The sequence below is a fragment of the Candoia aspera genome, chromosome 3, assembly GCF_035149785.1.
Source record: "Candoia aspera isolate rCanAsp1 chromosome 3, rCanAsp1.hap2, whole genome shotgun sequence".
NCBI classification, from domain to species: Eukaryota; Metazoa; Chordata; class Lepidosauria; order Squamata; family Boidae; genus Candoia; species Candoia aspera.
The window spans coordinates 102,196,696-102,220,310 of record NC_086155.1 but is presented as its reverse complement, the minus strand read 5'-3'; the positions used below and the strand labels follow the sequence as shown (position 1 = coordinate 102,220,310).

General features: G+C 40.3%; 1 protein-coding gene across 1 annotated transcript in view; it reads left to right on the top strand.

Annotated features, from left to right (window-relative positions):
* Positions 1 to 20,699, top strand: part of LAMC2 (laminin subunit gamma 2) — a 50,489-nt gene extending 29,790 nt beyond the window's left edge. The window contains exons 8-23 of the mRNA XM_063300165.1: positions 295 to 404; positions 1,046 to 1,267; positions 2,313 to 2,495; positions 4,519 to 4,722; positions 7,610 to 7,746; positions 8,590 to 8,746; positions 10,050 to 10,255; positions 11,543 to 11,625; positions 11,978 to 12,115; positions 14,086 to 14,230; positions 15,350 to 15,499; positions 15,889 to 16,003; positions 16,515 to 16,714; positions 18,206 to 18,364; positions 18,467 to 18,566; positions 19,891 to 20,699. Of these exons, the coding sequence (XP_063156235.1) occupies positions 295 to 404; positions 1,046 to 1,267; positions 2,313 to 2,495; positions 4,519 to 4,722; positions 7,610 to 7,746; positions 8,590 to 8,746; positions 10,050 to 10,255; positions 11,543 to 11,625; positions 11,978 to 12,115; positions 14,086 to 14,230; positions 15,350 to 15,499; positions 15,889 to 16,003; positions 16,515 to 16,714; positions 18,206 to 18,364; positions 18,467 to 18,566; positions 19,891 to 20,141 (2,560 nt within the window). The 3' untranslated portion in view covers positions 20,142 to 20,699. The remainder of the gene's footprint in view (positions 1 to 294; positions 405 to 1,045; positions 1,268 to 2,312; positions 2,496 to 4,518; positions 4,723 to 7,609; positions 7,747 to 8,589; positions 8,747 to 10,049; positions 10,256 to 11,542; positions 11,626 to 11,977; positions 12,116 to 14,085; positions 14,231 to 15,349; positions 15,500 to 15,888; positions 16,004 to 16,514; positions 16,715 to 18,205; positions 18,365 to 18,466; positions 18,567 to 19,890) is intronic.
* Positions 20,700 to 23,615: the final 2,916 nt, after the last annotated feature.

Sequence of the window (23,615 nt, the reverse complement as noted above, 5' to 3'; positions counted from 1 at the left end):
ATTATTCTTTTTTTTGGGGGGGGGGGAGATCACTTTTATTATTGCTTTGGTTGCAACTTTGATTCCTTGGTATTAAGGTATTCGACTCTCTGAGATCCACAGAAAATCTATGCCATATTCCCAGCTCCTCCTTGACCTCAGAGGACTTTTTCTCATTCTTTATGGCCATTTTCCTGGTACAACACTGTTGTGTTTCTTTCATTTCTAGCTGTGTTTGTGGAGATATATTTTGTGTGCAAGGATGGTTATGCAGATTTTTTTATATAACTTCCTTTCTTCATCTCTGGCCTGCAGGTTAGACGAACACCCAGGTAGTAACTGGAGCCCTAGGCTTAGTAACCTTGAGTACCATCAGTTAATTGGGAATTTGTCAGCTCTTCGGATCAGAGCCACACATGGAGCTGGTGAGCTGGGATTAGGAACTGGGCATAAAAAGGGGTCTTCATAGATCGTTCTTTTTCTGATTCCTTATTTGAAAATTTGTGTCCTAATTTATAATCTGAAAGAACACAAAGCAATAAAAAAACATTTTAAAAACAGATTATTGTCAGCCAACTAAAGCTATGATTTTAATCATTTTTAGGTTCACAGAAAGTTTCACAGATTCGCTTTGTGTTTTTAGCATAGAACTTCTACAACATGCAGAAGATTGCAGAGTATTTTCCTGGGGATGGGGGTGGGCTTTTCCTATTTAACTGAAGCGCCAAAGACATGCTGCAAAGACATTATGAGGGTTGAAGTCCAACACATCTGGAAACATCAGTTTGGAGAAGAACTGTCAGAGAATACTTGGAAAAGTTTAAACATTCATATGTATCTAGTTTTATTTTTTGAAAAAATTAATCTTTTTTAAAAAAAAAGATTAATGCAGAAATAGGAGAGAACAAATGTTGAATGAAGACATGTAGAAGACATCTGGAAATAGATTTCTGCACATCCCTAGACATATTCTATTTTCTGTTAGACATGATCCAGGTGCCATTGCCTAATTTTGTCATGTTTTCTTCCCCGGAATATTCCCTGCAATCACTTTCTGTTCCTTTAGGCACAGGATACCTCAGTAATGTCATTTTGGTTTCGGCACAGCCAGGCACTGGCCCTCCAGCCCCCTGGGTGGAGCAATGTGTATGCCCAACTGGATACCAAGGGCAATTCTGTGAGAAGTGTGCTCCAGGGTACAAGAGAGAGAATTCGGTTAACTTTGGGGCCTTCAGGCAATGTGTGCTGTGTCAGTGCCAGGGAGGAGAAACCTGTGATACAGAAACAGGTAAGAGAATCCACAGACTAAGGGTCTGTCATGGGGGACAGTTGGCTTTTTTTTTGTCCACTTGTTTTTATTTGGAAGGGCAAGAATGTCAAAATCACTGTAGGGTCAGTCTATATAGTGATCAGGAGATATTTTCTTTGTGATGGAAGACTGGGTATGAGGACATATTTTCCATATTGTATGTCCCCCATTTCAGATAACTAGAGATAGAGTCACACTCATTAATGTGATCAACCTCCTTGGTTGTGAAGAAACTCTGCAAAAACCTTGAGAGTTTCTGCTTAAAATATTCAGTGAAAGGGCTAACAGCTCAGATTCTTGTCATTGCCCACCCAAAATTCAAGACATGATTACCTGCTAGTGTTCTGTATGATTAGCTCTTATGTAATGATGTTCTTTTAAATTTTATAATGGTGCAAGGGAATAAACTCCTACACAAAATAACCTACCTGATAGGCAGCTCCTTGGATGTCAAAGTGGCCATTTGGGGTTGGGACTGAGACCAGCTGCTCCTTTATTTTTTCTCTCCCAAGCATTTCCTGATACTTTATCAGTTGATAAAAAGTGATTATTTTCCATAGAGCCTTGATCAGGAACAGGCATCATCTATCTGAGCATCAGCAAGCAACAAGCTTGTCCCTGAGTTTTAGATCCTAAAATTTTCAGGAACGAAAGAGCTGTGATTCAACGAATGAATAGTTCTTCTGTATCATTTTCTGTAGGTATGGCTGATAACTATAATAAGCTACCATTTGAGAAATTAATGGGAGTATTCCATCTACACAAAATGAAAGAAAGTAGTTGCTCTTCAAAGGTGAATTTATATTCTTCAGAAATGGCTGCTTTAGAACTTATTTGTACCATATATGCTTGCTCAGATACATCAAGATCTGTTCTATATTTAGGGTTTTCTTCCTTCAGAATTTTTCATTTTGATTTCATCTGTTTCAAACTTTTCTCCATAAAAAGAAAGAATTTGCTGGGTTCTGATACAAGACTCCATTCATCCAAATCCTCTATCTTTTCTCTTTCCATCTCTGCTCAGGAGAGTGTTATTCTGGAGATCAAAACATGGAGCACATAAGTATTGCCTGCCCAACTGGGTTTTACAGTCTTCCCTGGGACTCACAGAACTGCCAGCCATGCCCTTGCCAACGTGGCTATGGTTGCTTGATCCTGCCAGGCACCCAGGAAATTGTCTGTAACAAGTGCCCTCCAGGAACCAGTGGTAGGATTCATATTCTGATTTCTGACAATCCTTTTTTTTCCCCAAGGGAATGGCAGGAGTCTAGCAAAGGGGTTGCGGGTGTTTGTATATACGTGGCAGGGCAAACAAGGCACCCAGTGACATGCCTGGGGGTGTCACTCTCTGCAGATCTGCAGAGGGAGTAAGTGATAGAAGCAAAGAGAGGAATATACCATCCTGTTCAGTAGTTAGGATTCCCAAATAAATCCTTGCAGCAACTGGGGATTAAACATTGGATGGGGTGAGGGAAGGGTCAATAAGATAAGAGCTTTTTATTGTAAATTGCCCAGAGTCCCCCACTGGGGGAGAGGGGCGGTAACATAAATCTAATAAACAAGCAAACAAACTGTTACGCAACCTTCCTCTATTTACCACTTTTCCTCTTCCAAATGCATTCTCTCCATGCTGCTTTTTAGAAATTCAGTAGTGGCCAGTGATGTCTGTGTGGGGGAGGGAGTCTAGGGGGAGTCAGACTGGAATCAGAAGCACTGGGTTGTCGCAACACAAGCCCCGCCTCTTTTCTCTGTGCAAATTCCTGTGAATGCAGCTGATCGTGATCCTGTCTTCCAAAGCCAGTTTCTGCTGAATGACTAGACTACTATCTATGAAATATTTGGTCTCTGACTGGGCTGAATCACTTCAGAGTAGAAGTTAGGGTTTAGGATCCAGGACTAAATACAGCCTCCATTTAAATTATTTCCTAGAAGATCAGATTAGTATGTTATGGGAAAAGTCTAGACAAGAGTCTTTCACCCTGACATCTAGTTTTCTATGGAAGCAAGTATTTTGTATGGAAGAGCATTGCATCTTACAAATCTCAACTTGTTTCAAGTGATAGACCAGAAACATAGGACAAATTTGAAGAGGGGATTGTATGCCTCAAATGCAGTCAACGATTGTGAGACCTTAAGGACAAACCAGTAAGAATGACAGAGGGTGAGGAGCAAGGCAGAATTCAGTACACAAAGGTCATGTTAGATCTCAAGAAGGTGAATCAAGAAGCAAGCTAGAAATCAGAACTGGAAAACAAAGGCTGTAGAAACATGATTGTTGCTTGGTCAGTTGGAATGCAAATATCTTGCAGATTTCTTCCTACCTCAAAAAAATCCAATTCTAGCCTGAGTAGGCAAAGAAAGGTACTTCACTGCCCAGGTTGATGCTATACTACATCAAGGGTTCGCCCATGCTGGCAGCTGAACACACCGTTCAAGTTCTACAAGTCCTGGTAGACAATTTATGATTGGCCCTATAATGCACTGAAAACAATAATAAGGTAAAAGAATCGTCAAGAAAAACAAGATGGCTTCGCTGTGGTGTGTGGTTTTAGGAAAGAGTTTATGCATGTGTTCAAATATTTTACTTCACTGTGGTATTTATATTTTCTTATTGTTGCAATGGATTGTTTTAGGCCTTCCTCATGTAACTCTGTTGTGTTGATATAATCAGGTTAAGCTAAAACAGGCAAGGGTCACAGCAGGGATTCTTGGACGTCTGGGGGGAACTGAAGGCAAGTAGAAGAGTTGCTCTTGCAAGTGCGTATTATAAAAACCAGCAGAGAAATTATAGCAGGCAAACAGCAGATAGTAAAGCTCTGAGCATCCCTGCCTTCCCCACTAACTTTGGCGGTTCAAAGCTTCTCTTTCTGAAACCGTTTTTCAAAAATGAGCCATTTGAGTTTGTTTTACATACTCTGTAAAAAGCTCCCATCACCCCAATGGTTTGTTCCAAGCACTCATGTACATATCCTCCTAGCCAAAAGTGTGGAAACCGCAGGCCCTTTCCGTAGCCTGGATTACACATGTTAAGAGAAAGAATTCAGGAAATAATTCAAACTTATTGTCTGAATGTCAAGTTTGTGAGCCATTTGTGTGGACATAGAATCCCACTGATTAGAGAATGTGGGGGTCTATAGAGCTCTGTGTTCCAGGTAGAGTTCAGGGGGTGTTCCTGTGTTGTTGGCTCAGGACTTCTTCTGCTTGCTTCTCACTGATCTTTTCCTTTCGAGGTTCTCGCTGTGAGTATTGCACCAATGGTTATTTTGGAGACCCCTTGGGTGAAAGTGGACCAGTACGACCCTGCCAACCATGTCAGTGTAACACTGCTGACCCAAATGCTTCAGGGACTTGTGACCACTTGACAGGGGAATGCAAGTGCAAGGATGGATTCTTTGGACAACCTTTATCCACAAACCCATCAGAGAAATGCCGAGGTACATCATCATCTTGCGCAAATGAAGTTGATTTCAAAATCAATATAACCAGAGAGTTATATCTGAATTATACGGAAAGAATGGTGGTAAACCAGTACAAGGACAATTAAGGGACAACTAAAGGGCTAATTACAAATTGTTTCCAACACAAAATGCCGGCCAAAATTATTGGTTACATCCAATGTCTTGAATGGTTGGGTTACTTGTATAACTTTCCCATGAGAGTTATGAATTGGATAACTGCCCCTATAGTCAGAAGTTCATGTATTGGAGAGCCAGTTGAATGGTCTGTCTCCTAGGGCTAGTTATTGACTTGCATAGGTGGACATGGAAACTATTACTGAGAGAATTAAACATGCACTAATATACCTTGCTGGTCTGAAATACCATTGGGCGGTGCTCTGGATTTTGCATGTGTTTTATTTCCCTGGGTTGGGACAACCCTGAGAAAGTATCTAAAGGCTGGACAGCATTGGTCAATGTACGAATTATGTCCATTCAGTTGTCTTCTGGGTATTGATAAATAATGGAAAAATAATTCTCATTTAGTCTCAAGCATTTTATCAGCGATGGTGGTTTACTGAGCTGGAATGTCTAGAGAAGAATAGTATGGCTCATGTCAACATGCACTGTAGAGGTTGCTCCTTCTGTTATCCCCTTTTCCCTATTAAAGAAGAATCTAATTCTTCTACCTGCACAGGTTGGCGTTTACTTTAGACTTGTTTATTTAATTTGTTTCTGGTCATTGTTGAGTTTGATACTGAGTAATTTTCTTTTTCCTTTCTCCCTCCCTACTTCTTTTAAATCCATTTTGTTGTTGTTTGTACTGTGAGGATTGAAGGGATTTGAAGGTCTATGGAAGGAATCTGGTATGAAACACCCATTTTGAGACCTCAGAATAAGGCAGGATGGACAATAAATAAAAGTAACAAGTTAATTTTCAAATCTCAATTTACAGCATCCCTGATATGTAGCATGACATTCTGAATGTGTTATTGTAAGCCCTACAAGGTAGACTAGACTAAGAAACCAATGCCCTCTAGGTCAGGACTACTTTTATCGTAGCAACTATAGTAATAAAATCTTGCAAATCTGAGCTTCTGTCAGCCCTTCAAGGTAGACCAGTCTAGGAAACCAAAGTTATGAATGCTAATAATACTTTTATTATAAGGTTACAGTAACAGAATCTTGCAAGTATGAAATGCACCTTCCCCCTCCCTGCCTTTATTAAGAAAACTAGTGAGGGTCAAGTCTGAGACACTTTCTGAAATTACTTTTTTGCCTTGGACTCTAATTTCTTTTATCTGACCATTGTCTTGGTTGTGGTTCTTCCTGTTCCTCAAGGTTATTCCTTCTGCCCACTACATCTTCCCATCCTTCACTTTATCTTCATGTGAACTAGGGAGGGGCTTGTCTGAGACATTTTCTCATATTTTCTTGGCCCGGGCTCAAGCCCCTTGTACCTGACTGTTGCTTTGGTAGTGGTTCTTCCTCCTGTCCTTCAAGGCCATTCCCAATGCCCTCAACAGTTATCCAGAGTGCTGCCTTGATAGTAGAATCCTATTTCTGATCTTGTATTTCTCTTGCCATGTTATAGTAATGTGTTCTTTCCTGATTCCTGGTGCTCTCCTGAAAACATTATATAAAAATGAATCTAGAGCAGGGATAATCAGCTGGCAGGCCATGAGTTGTCTTAAATTTTCTTTAAAAAGAAATGTTTTACACTCTCGGGTACGTTTGGGTTTAACATATCTTGTATATGTTTTGGTATTAGATACCCAGATTTGCCATTGTGTTTATTTCCCTTATTGAATTTTAATTTATCTTACTGCGTTTGTGTTGTTTTTTATATTGTGAGCCCACCCTGAGTCAGTCTCGAATTGGGTGCCACTGAAATTGAATTAAATGCACACATACACATACACAGCCCACGTAGGTTTCTTAGCAGCAATACAGAATTAGTTTGCCATTACCTTCTGAAATGTTTTTTGGCCTCCCTGTCTACAGTACCCTACAGTCCTAGCATTCCTTGGTTATCTTCCATCCAAGTACTAATCAGGTCCGTCCCTGGCTAATTTTTTGATATAAGCCAAGGCTGCCTTGCTGCTGCCATCTGTTATAGATAAATGGCATGCCAAAACTAAATTGAATTATCTGTTTATAATCTACCCTTGGTATTTTTATTTTGACTTTCATAATTTGACACTTATTTGTCTTTATCAAAGATAACATACTAGGGTTAGTATGTTTTTTTATAAGCTGCTGTCCTCTAGATGAATTGGGTCTGCAGCTGCCAAAATTCCAAGCTGCTGGCACTGCTGAGTGCAAATCTCTCCCTAGTTGTCTCTACCCATCCTACCCAGGACATGAGAGGCACACTCTGGGTACTGTCAGCTAAGGGGTGTCAGCTGGCAGGGCCCAGAAGGAAAGCCTTTTCTGCCATGGCACCCGCCCTTTGGAATATCATCACTCCTGAAATTTGTTTGGCCCCATCCCTGTTGGCCTTTTGTAAGGCTTTGAAAACTTGGTTTTGTGCCCTACACTGGGGCCCTGGCCACGGGATAGAGCCTGTCTCCTGGCTATGTGGATGATTGGTTGGATAATGCCTGGATGCTATGTGTTATATATTTATTTATTATATTGTGCATTTTATGTATTTTATTTGTTTTATTGTAAGCTACCTAGAGTCATGTAAAAGTGAAATGGGTGGCTTTATAAACTGAATGAATGACTGCATGACTGAATGTTCTGGATGCTGTATTCCCAGAGTGTCTGGGGGTTGCCAGGTTGAAGTAAGCTGCTTTCACAGGAAGAGAAATTGCTTTTCCAGTTGACATGTTCTGATCAGCCCACCTCTAAATATTCTGCTTTTTTCCACCCTTTGTAGCTTGTAATTGCAATTCGGTAGGTTCTGAGCCCCTACAATGTCACAGTGATGGGAGCTGCATTTGTAAGCCAGGATTTGAAGGGCACAGCTGTGAACACACCCGTTGCCCAATCTGCTACAATCAAGTGAAGGATCAGGTTGGCTTCTCTTCTTGGTACTTTGGTGCCATCGTTATATCAGTTGATTGTATGAAAATCTTTTCCCCTCCCTTGCCCTTCATTCTTTGGTCATACTGTAAGACACCTGAAGGAGTTACGGTAGTTAGCATCTGCAACAAAGTTAACCAGTGCCCCTTTGCAACTATGAGCAAAACTAGTATTCCATTCAGAAGAAATAAAACCTTATTTTTTTCTTAAATAAGACACCATGTTCAATAGGCATCATTTTGGAAGAGGCACTCGATCCTGTGTAGGAGAGTTGGTGAAATGCTCTACTAATAAGGCATCTGTTCGGTTTTTAAAAAAGTAAAAATATTTAAAAATACCTAGTGTTTTTCCAATCCAGATTTTAACCTGATTAATCAATGATTAATCAGCCAACCACATAAATGAATAGCACACAATAAGCCAGTTCTAAGGTTAATTAACTGCATTTGGCCCTGCAGAAGTGAGAGACATCCCAGTAATTGCATTTTAATTGTTCTGAGTGTTTAGGACAATGTTTCTTAACCTTGGAAACTTTAAGACGTGTGGACTTCAACTCCCAGAATTCCCCAGCCAGCATTGGGGAATGGCTGGCTGGGGAATTCTGGGAGTTGAAGTCCACCCATCTTAAAGTTGCCAGGGTTGAAAAACACTGGTTTAGGAGTTGAATATGAGTGTACTGAATAAGCAAGTCCAATGAGCAATTGAAATAAAAGTTACACATATGTGAGTTTTGATTCCTTTGAGCCCTGGACTCACCAGTCAAGTACTGAATGTTACTTCCTGGGTGACTTCTAGTGATGTTTTTTTATTCATTTTAGCCTGCTTTGTTTCCAGGTAGATCAATACCTCCAGCAACTGCAGGGACTTGAAATGCTTGCCTCTCAGGTTCTGGCAAGTGGAGAGCCAGCAGATAATGCTGAGTTAGAAAGGAAAATGAGGGAGGCCGAGGAGCTGCTCCAGAGCATTTTGAGAGATGCAAAGATTTTACAAGGTAACTCATGTCTTCCCAAATCCCTTTGTGGTCTGGAGAGAGAACAGATGTTACAGAAACAAAGTGGGAGCTGATTCATCCAAATTATATTTAAAAAATAACCATGATGCGCTTAATTTTTCTTTTAAAATATACCAAGAGCTGTTAACATTCACACAAAGACAGATAGATGACCGTCACCAAGCAGAGAAGGATCTGCTTTCTTTCTCTGTCAAGCTTCAGCTTCCATGTGTCACGAACTGCCCATCTTCAGCAAAACACCACATGGCCTTTTCTCCTACAGAAAGGAAATCCAGCCATAGTGAACCTCTATTAGTCCCCCGAGAAATGGCTTTTTCCACTCCTTTTCTGCATTCATCAGCATGGAGCTTCATAATTCCTCAAATATGTACTGAACCATTAAAAAAAGTTTAAGACAATTCAACAGTTCTCCAGTTCATTACAGAGAGTAGAAGCCAGCCAAAGTTAATTCCATTTCATTCCAGTTGTTTAATGGGAATGCTTTAAAGATGTTTCATGTTCTGTTGGAATTAGTAGTATTCAGCAGTGTTTAATCCTGGCTCAGTCATGGCCATGGTAAGGCACAAATAAACAAAGCAGTCTATTTAAAAAGCTGCTGAAATGTGAGCATGCAACTTTATTGGGGAAAAAAACAGTTTATGGATTTCCTAATTTTCCAGCTTCTTCTGAAACTTGTGCATTTTCAAAGCAGGGATGACAAAGAAGGAATTAATAAAAGTGTTACTATTACTGTGGATGGGTGTTTCCAGCCATGTACCATCAAGAAACTTTTTAACTGGGAGCCAAAGAATATCTTGTATGTAATGTGTGTAACATTTAGCCATGGCTGTTGTTTTAATGCAAATGGTTTAATACAAACTGGTTTTAATACAAATATTCCCATTAGTATCAGATGACAAGACATGTTTTGGCTAGAACATGGCTAAAGAGAATAGAGTTACCTTCTTATCTTCTGTGATCCCAATAACAACCCTTATCAGGCTAATACAAAGGGTAATGTGTAGTTTGGGGGTAAATCTGTTTAACAGGATTAAAATGGCCTGTCCACTTAGTTTCTATTAATGATGAACAGTGGGCAGCTATCCCTTCTCCTATCTATCAACATGAGATGTCCTGGAGAACATTGTCTTTCTAAGTGGGATTTTCCAGAAATCATATGAAATCTATCTGCTTGTCAGATCGGTCTAGAACCAGCCATATACTTCCTTCATTTCTATTTCAATATGCTTTATGCTGATTCTTGTTCTCATCTGTTTCTTGTCCTTTTCGTATGACACATAAGCTACTGACAGGGCCTTGGGAAACCGATTGTCTAAGATAAAATCCCAAGAGTTCACTTACCGGAATCATCTGGATGAGATAAAAGAAATAACCAGTAGGGTGAACTCTCTGCACAGTCAGTACAAGAGTCAGATACAAGATGTCCAGAGGCTGGTTGAGAAAGCTTGCTTGGATTTGGATCAGAGTAATGCAAAGATAGAAGGCATGGCAAGTATCTTCCCTTGTAGGATAAAATTATCATTTATCTAGTATTGTTATTGTCACTTTGCTAAGGATCTGTCATAAAGGTGTTCAGTTATTTTGGGTCAGTAAGCATATTTGAAATTTGGAAAGCATGAGCATATTGTAAACTAGAGGTGAATAACCATGACAAACAGTTTTCATGAAGTCCCTAGCACTTTAAGAATGTGTTGCCAAAAATCAGTGGCAAAATGGATGTATTTTGATGGAGCCCGCTTCCCACTTTAAAAATAAATATGGGAATGGGAGACCTCCAAGAGGTCCCTGTTCCCATTGTGTCCCACCCCCACCCCCCAAGACCCAACTCTGACATTTGGAGGGCAATTTCAGCCTAGTGTTGGCATTTCTGTAGGATTTTAAGGGTGGCAACAGCAGCAGGAAGCTTCTAGAAAGCTAATTGCCCCCATTCCCACCCTCATACAACCTTCTTTGCTTTGGACTTTGAGGCTGGAGGCACCAAGGGAGAGGTCTATAGGCACACTGCAGTTCATGGGCACCACACTGGAGTAACATAGTTGTAGAAAAGTGTATGAGATCTCTATAGAACCTGCATTTTGAGGAATGTTTTACATCCTTGTGGAATTTATGCCATTGAAGACTATGCTACTCAGTATCAGGGACTGCAGATAAGGAAACAAATGTTGTTCCTCTTGGAACAGCATTGCCAAGCATAGTTCTTCTGTTCCATGTTTATATGGAAGAGATATGAGTGATATTAGAAATATCCACATTATTTGGATAAACAAAGCATCTTTAATGCATTGGAAGCCAATCAGAGAGAAGTAGTTTTAGGATGGCAACAACACTATAGAAGCAACTTGTATTGGAATGCCCCAATCTTCACCAGAAAATGTATGAGGCTGCCTTTGTTATGTAACCCAATGTTGCCTACTCTTAGTAGCAGTGGTTTTCCAAGGTCTCAAGCAATTTTTACTTGATTCTTTCTACTAAAGACTCCAGAAACTGAACCTGGGGTCTTCAGCACACTCTACCATGGAGTTATATCTCCTGTTAGTGGGATTTCCATTCAGAAGCTGAATATAAAGAGAATGCCCTTATCAGTTGCATTGTTGCAGCTCTCCCCTGTATGTCTGGAACAAATGATGTCCTTTTATTGTGTACCTCTGAGAGAGAGCCAGATTGATCTTAGGCAAAATTATAAATCACTATGTTAAAAGGTGTCAAGTTCTAGAATATTACAAGAGCCTTCTACTTCATGGAATCACATCTTGATATTACTTTTCCCCCCCTCAGATTGTTCCATCTCCAGATGTCCCTGGAAGTGGTTCGAACAAGTTCTTAATCCTAGCCCAAGAAGCCATGAAGTTAGCAAACAGGTGAATCAATCATTATCTACCCCAGGCTGTCAAACACTGTTTCTGGCACAAGGCCTCATTTTGAAAGCATCAACCGAACAACCTTTTAAGAAGTTGTCCACCAGAAAATCTTAGGGCTGTAAGCTAGACTGAGTAGTTTAAAAAATATCCAGAGGCAATGGTGAACTGCTTCATGTTTTTGCCAAGAAAATAAAAAGGGCATGTCTTGTAGGCACTAGCAGTTAACTGAGCTTGAATATGACTATTTTTGAGGGAGGGTTATCCTATGTTCTTTGGGTGAGAAAGAGGGATGGTGGATGCCCATGAATAGCTTCACTCTCTCACCAACTTGTTTCTTGCTATTCTTTTTCAGCCACCTGCAGCTAGCAGATACCATTGAGGAAGCAGTCAGGGCAGCAGAAGATGCCTCCCAAGAGGCACTGGCATTGCTGCAGGCCTTTGTGAATGGAGGAAGTATTGAGACTAACTCTTTGCAAGGGCTCCAGAAAAAGTGAGTTTAAGTGGGCTTGCTTGCATGGGTGTGCAGGTTTATCATCTACTTCTTCTCCAGGTCTCATCATACTCAGGTCAAAATCTTAAGGTGATTGTTAAAAGCAGACCATTTTGATGGAAGCTATATATGGATTAGAGGACTTGTTACTGCAAAGTGAGACAGGTTGTCCCCTCTGAGGGGACAATGAGGCCAAGATTAGTCCAACATCAAGAACTGGTATATGCTTTCAAGGCACTGCCATCTCTTAAAGTTCCCTGACCCAGTTTTTCCTTCTCCATTTTTGATTGTGAAGGCAGTAGTAACAGTGAAAATAAAAAGTAATAACCTCTGCTTGTCTCTCCATCTGGGATTAGAGGACCTAAATCTTAAAGGCAATAGAAAGGATGTCATTGTAGCAAAGAGGAAGTCCGACTGAAGACATGTTTTTCCAGGACTGTTTTAAACATGTTCCAGGCATGTTTAATGTTCCATTAAAGGCAAATAAATCATAATGGTATCTCCAATGTAGGACTGAAGAACTTTGGAAGACTTCTGCTCTTTTGGAGCCATGGTGGCCCAACCATTCCCATAGTGGCTTGACCAGGTGCCAGTGGAAAAACCACATGAGTTGAATAGCACCCTCCCCGTTATGTTCCTAAAAAACTAATATCAAGAAGCAAACAGTTTCTGATACTGGAGAAAATATGTAACCACCATGTCTAGTAGTAGCCACTGATAGCTTTATCCCACCTAAAAATATATGTTTTAAAGCTATTCAAAGTAGTAACTTCTTGAGGCTGTAAACTCAATGGCTTAGCTAGGTCCTGGGTAAAGATTTTTTTCTCTTTTCTTCTCTCCCAAATCTCTCACATTAGATGATCCTGGCTTCTAGTTTTTTGAGAGAGGCCTATCATTACATGTCCTTCCTTCCTTCCTTCCTTCCTTCCTTCCTTCCTTCCTTCCTTCCTTCCTTCCTTCCATTTATCCTTGTTAACTTTCTTCTAAATTGAAGAATCCCTAAAGGTATAACCTTTCCTAATAGGAGACTTACTCCAGCTCTGTGGTTATTTTGGTTACGCTTTTATGTACCTTGTCCTGAGCTGGATTTTTCTTTTTGAAATGTGATGACTTTTTACTATCTCAACAGCAATAATGCCAGTCATTTAGTTTTGGGGAGGTGGGAAATAAACAGTAGAGCAGGACACTCTGTTGATTCAAGGTTGAACACTATTCCTGTTCCTTTATGGATAGCACCGTGTAGGGGTTCGATTTCTTGATTAAGGGAGTATGATAGAATGGTGGGAGCTGGCTTTCATTAGAAGAGGAGATGATGATGATGATGATGATGATGGTGGTGATATTCACATGAATATGAATTCTCCATATGGCTCTTTCCCAATTCTTTTGAATGATTTAAAAGGCAAAGCTGAGAAACCTAATATTGACCTTATTATTAACTCTTTATATATGCTGGACTGAACATAGCAGATAGTTAGATATGAAGAAAAGACTTCTTACTCTTAGTTTCCCAAAGGGCTTTCCTCTGTCTACCTCCTAATGCTTCTGGAGGTTAATGCTATGCAAGAAAAAAAGAGGAAAAGAGGAGAGCTCCAGGAAAATACACAGATTGCCTTGGAGAAAATCTATCTATGCAGTCACTAGGAGTCGAAAATGACTTGATGGCACATAATCCATCAAATCCAACAAAATAAAAATCATATTGGCATATCTCCTGTTCTATTCCTGGGTGCAAACTTCTCCTGAAGTAACATTAGAAGGATCATGGGATTCATTTCCTGCATCTGGATTCTTGGCCAAGAAAAATCACCAGTACGTAAGACAGCCAAATATAGGGCACATTCCCCTACCCTGACTTTGCATTCTCCAGGTTATATATGAGTTAGGCCAAAATGGGGAGAAATCAAAACATTAGGGGATGGGGAAGAGTTTCCCCTTTTTAGGCTCAAAAGCTGTATTCTGATTTGCAGGTATGATGAGCTGACGCTGCTGTCAAGGGAATTGGAGGCTGATGCTAGCCAAGCTGCATCTAACGCTGACAGGGTCTATCAGGACACTCAGCAGCAGCTTGGCTCTCTGACTCGTTTAGCAAAGATTGACACAAGCTCTTTTCAGGTAAGGCTTGTGTTTGTGGATTGATTGTGGTTGCTGCCAAGAGATTTTCAGAAGTGTCTTTGTTTTACTTCATATATTCATCTCTTTAACAAGGGACATCCTGGTGGTGAAAGAGAGAAGCTGTGGCTGCACCCACAAGGCTGCTTTGCTGTGTTGCCCTGACAGGAACTCATGCTGCCCCACAACGTGTGTTTACTGTCCACCCAGAATGGGTCTGTGCTGTTGTCTATGCAACTTAATGCATGATATCCCAGGGCCATGGTTAGTTGTCTCTTTGCCTATGATCCCAGTCCTGCCTGTAATGGTATGTCGGAATGACCGGGGGAGACAGGGCAAAGAGACGCAGCTAAGGGAACAGTCAGATAAAAGGCAACTTAGCCCGCAGCAGGAATGTGGGTGGGGCAAGCAGCTCAGAAGAGACCCTCCCTAGTTTCTGGACTGTAAAGGGAACCAGAGGAGAAATGTACTTTCAGACTTGCAAGATTCTGTTAATGTAACCTTACAATAAAGTAGAATTAGGTTGTGTTTCATGTCTGGTCTACCTTGCAAGGCTGACACTGCCCAACATTGACCACCTGCCCAACATTGTCAACCATGTCCACCACTTTTCCAGTAAGCAGGCAAAACACTCAGCTTACTCCAGGCACTACAATTTTTTTTCCTGTTTTCTTTCATTTTGTACCATCTACTACTGAACTTTTTGACTGTTTGACCTTTTGACCACTCACTGGCAGCAAAGAGCTGGGGGGGTGTTGTATCCTTTGGCTGTCATCTAGTGGTCATCCAGATTGTGCAGCTGAGATGAAATGATTGGGTAAGTGTTGCTGAGGAGCTGGTTTTAAAAAAGGGTTTTATTGTGGGGATCAGTGTGGGAACTCTGAAGTACCCTAAGAACATAATGCAAGAAGAAGTGAAGAACCAGGACTTTCCTGGGAGCAGTGGACACTGGGAAGAGAATTACCAACCATGCAGGTTTCAGAAGTATAAAAGCCAAATTATACTTTGAATTACCCTTTGAATTTTGTGTGTTAAGACTGATGGTCTAGTCAATTTCAGGGCTTGCCCTCTCTAGGTTAACTGCTTAACTGCTTCCCTTCACTTTCTCCGCTGGTGTTTTAGGAAGAGGCCAGACAGCTCCTGCAGAAAGTGGACTCTTTAACAGGCTTCATAGAAACCTACATGACAGAGTACAAGCAGCTGAAAAGCAACTCAGGGAGCTGGGAGGAAGAGATCAAAACATTATTGGAAAAAGGACAAAATGACAGATTGGTAAGTAATCAATATAAATCAATATAAATATAAATTACTAAGTTCCATAAAGTATTTACTATTCAGCAGGAAACTTCAACCAAGATCATAATCATGATCTTTTATGACATTATAACTGGCATGTTTATGGTTTGTTCTTTGTTTCCATATGAGGACTAAAAACATTGACTATGTTTATGTCACTCTTGGGAATCCCCAGTAGAAGGCATAAAGATACCTCCTGAAATATACTAGATGTCTGAACCTGGTCTATAAATAACCATTGACCCTCTGAGTCTTAGGTGAAAGGTCCCTAGGGGGCAAACCCTGTATTACTGTACACACTACAGATGTGGAACTGAAGTTCATGCTGTGAATTTTCACACTCTTGTCCTCCTGTCTGGTTACAGTCATCAGTTCAATTGTTGTCTCGTGTCAACCTTGCCAAGCAGAAAGCCCAGCAGGCAGTGAGTGCTGGTGATTTGACTTTGAATGAAGTTGAGAGTATCTTGAAGAAGCTGAGGGGTGAGTTGTCCATGGGTCTAAACGAGTTGCAAGTTTATTGTGAGGCTTGTGAGTAGTGGGTAAGATTGCACAGCACTTTGGATTCAGTCCCAAAAGGTATTACATCTGCTGCTAATCAAATGTTTGGGGTTGGACTTTGATTATGGATTGAATTATAGAGTTGATCGTTCATTGTTCAACCTTTGGCAAGTTGTCCTGAGAGTTCACTGCAGGGTACAACTAAAATCAATGAATATGCAGAGTTGGAGGGTGGGAAACTTGTAGCCCATTTAACCCTGTGCTCAATATTCAGATTCTAGAACTGCAACATCCCAACATCGGGCTCCAGTCATCTGCCTGAAGTCCACCTTATTCTCTGTCTTGTACCATTTCCCTCCTTATTCTACCCAACCTTTTAGCCTCAAAGTATTGGAAACTGTTAATTCAACAAAGCTGAGGAACAAATAAGGTAATTTTCTGTGTTCATTTGGTTTTTTAATTTATCTTCTTTTTCTCCACCTTCTGTTTATAGATTTTAATTTTCAAGTAGGTGATAAGCAAAAAGAAGCCTTGGATGCCATGCAAAGGTTACCATTCATCATCAATAAAGTTGCAAGTACCCGTGAAAAATTGAGGCGTGTAGAAGCAACCCTGGGCAAGGCTGTTAATGAAGCAGACACAGCCAGGAGAATGTCTGGTGAAGCAAGGGAGATTGCTGCAAGCCTTGATCAGGTATAGAGAAGTGGAAAATATGTTATGGTTAGCAATCTGGATATGGAAGAACTAGTAAGCTTGAGGATGGATGGCAATTTGATTTTCTTCATTTGATTTTATATCCTGAAGGTTTAGATTGAGTAACATGCTGTCATTCAAAACTTCATCAGCAAATATAGGAAGACCCTGTTCTTTACTTGGCTATAACTTCAGATGATTCAGAATCTGTCACAGATACTTTCATGTATTCATTCTTACAAGAAACCTGTAAAATAGGCCAGAATAACCACCCCCATATTGTGGATGGAGAATTGAGACTGGGAAATATTGGTTTGTCTGAGACCACCAAATGTATTCCAGCAGAATGAGATTTACATCGACAACTTCCCAACTCTCACATGAGTTGCTTAGCTACTATTGCTAGTTTCATCTTAACTACAGGTTGGATGGAAGTGTTTGGCAGGAACTGAAATGATCAATAGATCCTCTGTGGTTATGTACCTCTGATATTGATCAGACATGAAGGTGGATTTGGTGTCTGAACCCATAATAAAAGGTAAAGTTAATTACTAGGATTAAGGTGGGATAGAAAAAAATACTAAGAGTAGGGAGGCTCCTGTTCTAGTTCACAAAAACTCAGTGGGAGGTTTTGGGCCCATCACTTTCTCTCAGCCCAATCTATCTCCCAGGGTTTTTGTAGGGACAAAGGTAGAAGGAGCACTATTTATGGCACCTAGAACTTGTGCATAAATGTGGGATGTAAATCTGATAAATAAAAGGGGTATCTGATAGAACCATCAATCTTGGGATTTTCTGAGGTTAGTGTCTCAGATTTGTGCGATTTCTTGAAAATTGTTACAGTTATGTATTTCTTCTGCACATCAAGCCACCAAATGTCAGGGCAGCCACGCTCCAAATAAACCACAGACTCACTTAGATAGTCTAAGGATTTCAGGATTTATTAGAACGGATTGCATGCAAGAAAAAAGATGGGAATACTTGTGCGTTGACAGGTTGCCCTGTTTATACTTTGTTGGCAGATGTTGTGCTTCTTCACCCTCGAGCCAGGACTCGATGGGTGCTTGAGGCTGTAATGAGTTGGTTGATGGGCGATGCCGGTGCTTTCCTTTGTCTTTCTGCCTTCGTCCGGATCAGATGTGTTCAGTGGGGAAATGTGGAGATGTTTCCTTGATCTTTTGCTAAGTGTTTAAGTTCTGTCTGATGGGTGCCCCCCTTATGTGAGATGTGTGACTGTGTCCCCTGTGAAATGATGTGTTGGTTCCCTTGTCTTTTTTAATGGTTGTTAATATGATCCGAGGGTCTTCCCTTTTGTGTCGTGATTTCCTTCCAGACATGGGTGCTTTAGGGGTTATGCTTTCCTCTTCCTATTATGCATGTTTCCCATTTGTGATGCCCATAGGCCTTGCAACGGGGAGCATGACACCAAATGTGTTTCTTCAAGTATCCACCAGGCCTCTCTTATATTCTTTCTTGTATTGACATCTCCAGGAGATAGGAAGGCTGGCCTTGGAAGCAAATCGGACTGCGGATGGTGTGCTTGTCTTGGAGAGTGGGATCATGTCTCTGAAGCAAGAGGTCAAACTTGTGGCAGAAGAACTGCAAGAGAAGGCAAGGAAGATTGACATGGATGCCTCCATGGCTCAAGAGGTAAGTTTCTAACTTTGCCTTTTTATAACTTTGAAGAAACTTCTGTTGCATAAGAAAGCTATGGCAACAGGCTATCACAATCTAATATTGATATTTCTCCAGACAATTGAGGCATCCCAGAGAGCCAGAACCAATGCTGTCAGTACTGGGAATGCTGTCCAAGACATGCTCAGGTTCCTAGAAGATGTTTTGCGCATGATAGGTAAGAAGCAAAGTGTTTTCCCTTTATGGCTAAAGCATGATTTGGTTTCATTAGTGGATGCATCAAGAAAATCTTGAGCTGATTAACCAGGTTAAGTCAATTATAATAGACAAGAACAAACATGTATTGATTATTGAACATGAGGGAAGGAGGGGAAATAATTTTTGATACCATTTGAAGTCTTGTGGTATTTTGTAAAAGTACAAAAGGGATATTAAAATGTATATTCCACTTGTTTTGGCTATCTCAAAAAGACAACTCTGTTGAGGTATCAATGATACAGAATATATAATAATATTATCCATGAATTTAATAAAGTAAAAGCAGTTGAAAACTCCACTTAAAATTTTTGATGCCTAAAAACCAGGATAGCAAATTTATTGCTCAGATAAACTTTATAGATGACAACCAGTACATTGAACTGTACTCAGAAGCCTACTGGGAGCCAGTGCACCTCCTTGGTGGAGATGTACAGCTGAGTATCATCAGCATCCTGTGCCTTCAGATGACTTCATCCAGTGGTTTCATGTAAGCATTAAATAGGATTGGGGAGAGTGCCAAGCTCTGAGGAATCCCAGCCCTGAGGAGCCCCTCCATCAAGACCAAAACTGATTCCAGAGGAAGGAATAGAACCAGCACAAGACTATGCCCCCAATTTCTAAATATGGAGCTGGTTCAGAAGGATACCATGATCGATGGTATTGAAAACCACTGAGAAGGTGGTATCACAAAACCACTGAGTGGTATCACAAAACTGAGTGGTATCACAAAACTACTGAGAAGGTGGTATCAAAAACCACTGAGAGATCAAGGAGAACAAGGATGGATGCACTATCCCATCTTACTCCTAAGTCATTCATAAGTGTGATCAATGCTGCCTTGGTCCCACCAGGCCTGAAATCCTACTAAAAAGGATTATTTGAAATCCTACTAAAAAGGATTATCTGGATGAGATAATTTACTTCTTCCAGGGGTCTCTGAAGCTCCATCATGACCACCTTCTCAACACCCTTCCTTAAAAAGGGAACATTGGAGGTGGGACAAAAATTGTCCAAAATGGTCAGGTCTAGCAATGGCTCCTTGAAAAAGGGGAGGAACACTGCCTCTTCAAGCATCAGCAAGACCACCCCCTTTCTCAAGGATGCATTCATCACAGACATTGCCACTTCCCAGATGAATCTGAGAAAAAGGTTTGTGCTGGCTAATAGAAGTTCAGGAAGTAGTATTATAAAGGTTTGATTTCTGGATTATGAGGCAACTACTTAGATAGCAATTGGGAATTATGGGTTTGGCAGAATACATTCTCCTGCTCCTCTTTTGCCAGGCAAACCAGAGGCTGTGAATGAGCAAGGTCTGAACATGCTTGAAATTAATCTTGGCAATGCCAGAACAAGAAGCAACCAGTTGAAAGAATTGATGTTGCAACTACAGGAAACAGCCAGCCGGCAGAAGCTGCGAGTCCAGACGCTGGACAGTAGCATTAATGAGATCCTTGCAGATATCAAGAACTTGGAGGTGATCCAGGATACTCTTCCTTCAAAATGTTATAATGTACAACCCATTGAGAGACCTTGAAGCCTTTGGAAGCAGGGAAAGCAGACTTTCATCAAGCCCTTTTGCCAAGCCATGGAAAACAACAGGGTTAGAGAAGTGATTTCAGGGCAAAATGAAGAGATGCCTGCCTTACAGGACTGGCTGCTTCTGACTCCACTGAACATATCCCTTTGAAGGTCTGTTCATCCGGTTGGAATGGCAATTTCCTCACTGTGGCTTCTGAGGCAACCATTACCTTTCAGCAGCAGCATAATTTGAAGGGTATGTAATTCAAGCCTCCACCCTTGAAAAACAAGAGGGAAACAATCTGGTCACACGACAGAGAAGCTAACCATAAAGAACACAGTGTGAAAGAGACTGGATATATAAGATATGTATCTTGGGATATATAAGATCCTATGTATTTATCTGCCTTCACCTGAGGGTGCTATCCCAGAATGGAAACTACCACTGAATCTCAGCTTTATCCAGCCCTTGGTCTTCCTTTCTTCAATTCTGATTCAGCAGAAGAAAATGGATGTTGCACCCTGCTAAATTTACTCTGCTCTATTATCAGATTCTTAGGCAATGAATAACTAACTTTTTTCACTAAGCTTTCTAGAAATACCTTTTTTTTTCAAAAAAACCTTTTTTCCACTTCCATCTCTGGTGGTTGTTAATCATATGGGAGATGGAACATTTATCTATCCAAAGACCTAAAGTAGTTTTACAACGATTACCTCATGCCAGGGATTCTGGGAACTCTAGTTCTGTGACAGGAAAGAGATTTTAGAGATATTAATAGAATGCTCAGTACACTAGTCGAAAGACAATACCCAAGATCCTTTGCAGGGAAGCTTGGACACTTCTACACAAGTTATATAGGCTTGTATACATAGGCCTGCCTTTGGTAAATGTGTTATTCCTTCATTTTCCTTCATTCTCTCCACTTACTTATGACAAACTAGGAGGGAAGAATTTAATAAAGGCAGTAGTCTTAAGAGGTGGATTTTTTGTGATACCTGTACCACCACGGGCTATGCATGGCATTCTGGTCACTTCTTTTTCAATTCATAAGATTTTACCCTTGTCCTGAGATTTATTACACACTATGGTTCTACTCCTTGCCCCTGAGGTTCAGAATCAGTTTCTGAAGTACTAAGTAGGATCTGCTGGGTTAAATTAAGAAAAAAGGTAGGTTTAAACTATGGCACGTGAAAAATCTTAATAAATGCTTTGTTGAATTAGGATTAATATGAGCTGGATTAATCTTAAATTTGTGTTTGTCCATATTAATAAAGCCCTCTCTGTCACCAAAACAGCTGTCAGGGTGTATCTGTGAAGGAAGTTCCTTCAAAAACATTATAGTGATCCATCTACTCTCTTGGGCAACCTTAGCTATAACAAATAAAGCTGTAAAACAGAATCAAAGCCCAACAGGGAGAAACCCTTATAGATTTTTAATCTTTTTACTGGTAGCCCCATTCAGTGACTTTAGGCATAAGGCAGATACTTCTCTAACCAGTCCTTTGCAAAGGATTATATCTGAGTCCTTGTATGTGCAAAGTATGTGCTGTACTATTCAACTACACCAATCAAATCCACCCTTGGCCATTGATTATTTTGGGTGAGTCATACTCTCTCTGCCCCATACGTTTATTGTTACATGAAAAATTGAAACGGAAAGATCATGCTCCTGGTATAAAAGCAGGATATCTATTTGTCCACTAAAAATATAAATTATGCCATCATACAAAGATATCAATTTGAGAAGTTGAGGTAAAGAGGATAAGCCTTTGATGTCACTGTTTTTCTAATAAGTGATCCTGCTTTTACACAAAATGCTGACGGTGTGTTCTACCTAGGATAGTTGCCCACCTGAACTCTGTACCTAGTTTGTTCTTCTCTTTTCTAAAGAGAGAAGAAACCTTATGTTATACTGCAAACAACTGAAAATATGCTCCAAATTTTCCTAATAAGACAGCCATATTAAAAGCCAACATTTCATTAGCATAATTTTTATTTCTTATATCCTTTAAAACATTTTTCCAATTATTTTCAACATTGTCTTTGTGATCATGACCATTTTAGCAATAATGATCGAACTCCAGCATATTACATCAGTGTAAAACTGACATTTTCAAATCTTTTTTCCTTTTAACATTTTTTTAAACAAAGCAAAATTTAGTTTAAAAGGGCAAGTTCAGTAATGACAAAGAATTTTCTTCCTTCCCTGTATAGCTAAAATCCATGTTTCATGTCTGGTAAATCTGTATGATACTTCAGTCTCCAGCTCTTACAAAGCAATCCCATCTTCACCCTCCAAATGTATGCTATACCTGCTCCCTTCTCCCCCACAATCATAAGCAGAACTGAGCATATGAAGGCGAAGAGTAGTAAGACTTTATATACATAATCTGTATCACAATGCTACGTTTCTAAGGCATGCTGTCCTAAACTGGACGAAACTGGAAAGTGGGCCCAATAATCCATCTTTTTTGTTCACAATAATGGAGAGATCATCCTGTTATTTCCTTTGTTGTCCCACTTGTTTGTGTCCAACCAAAACTGTCCTTTAAGCCTTTTTTGGAAGGCTGTGCTTACAGTCACACACACACAACCACACATACGCACATACAAAGAGAGTTGACTATGTGGTTGACGTTGCATCTTGCAGCTTGGCATTAAGACCAATAGTGGATTGCAACAGGAAGTGGCTGCTCTCAGTAATGGAGGCAAGTGAATGAGAAAGTGCTTTAGAAGTTGTAGCTGATATGTGTCACAGGACAGAGGGAGGGGAATTTATCTAGTAATGTAGGCTATCTAAGCCTTCTCTGAGTAGAAAAATTCTTATCAAAGACACTGTCTCTTGTACATCTGCCTATGGTAGCAGTGAGTACATAAGGGTACTCAGTGCTTTGGATGCTACAGTAAGTAATGGGGACGAGCCTCATCTAGTCACCTCTGTCCTCAGCCATTCTCTCTGGTTTCTAAGTGCTTGTCTGGATGGCAGCTGGTTCTCATGAAGCAACAGTAATATCTGAGATTGTGTGCACAAGGAATTCAGCAGGACATTGTCATACCTCGTTTGCTCACATTTCACAGAGAAATCCACATGACATTGCCAGCCATCTGGTATTTTTCCCAGTGCTAGTTCTGCCACCTTTTTACTTTATAAAAAAACAACATTTGTGAGAATAAAAGAGTAGCATAATATCCACAGATGTAAATGCTGATAGTGTTAGTCCATCTTTTTTAGGGTATGGTTTAGATGCAGGCACTGACATTAATTCTTGCAATGGGCATTAATTTAGAAACCCGTTTTCCCCATCAATCTTTTAATTAGTACTAAAGTGCTTCCCTGGCTATAGTTTTTTAAAAAAGAGAGAAACGGTTTAAATATTAAATAAAAAGAGTATTAAAACACTGTAACACTTCAACTTTGTTTTTTAAAAAATCCCCGTCTTTCTGGCTAGTATTATTTTAACAGTTCTTCTTTTCCTAATTAAATACTTC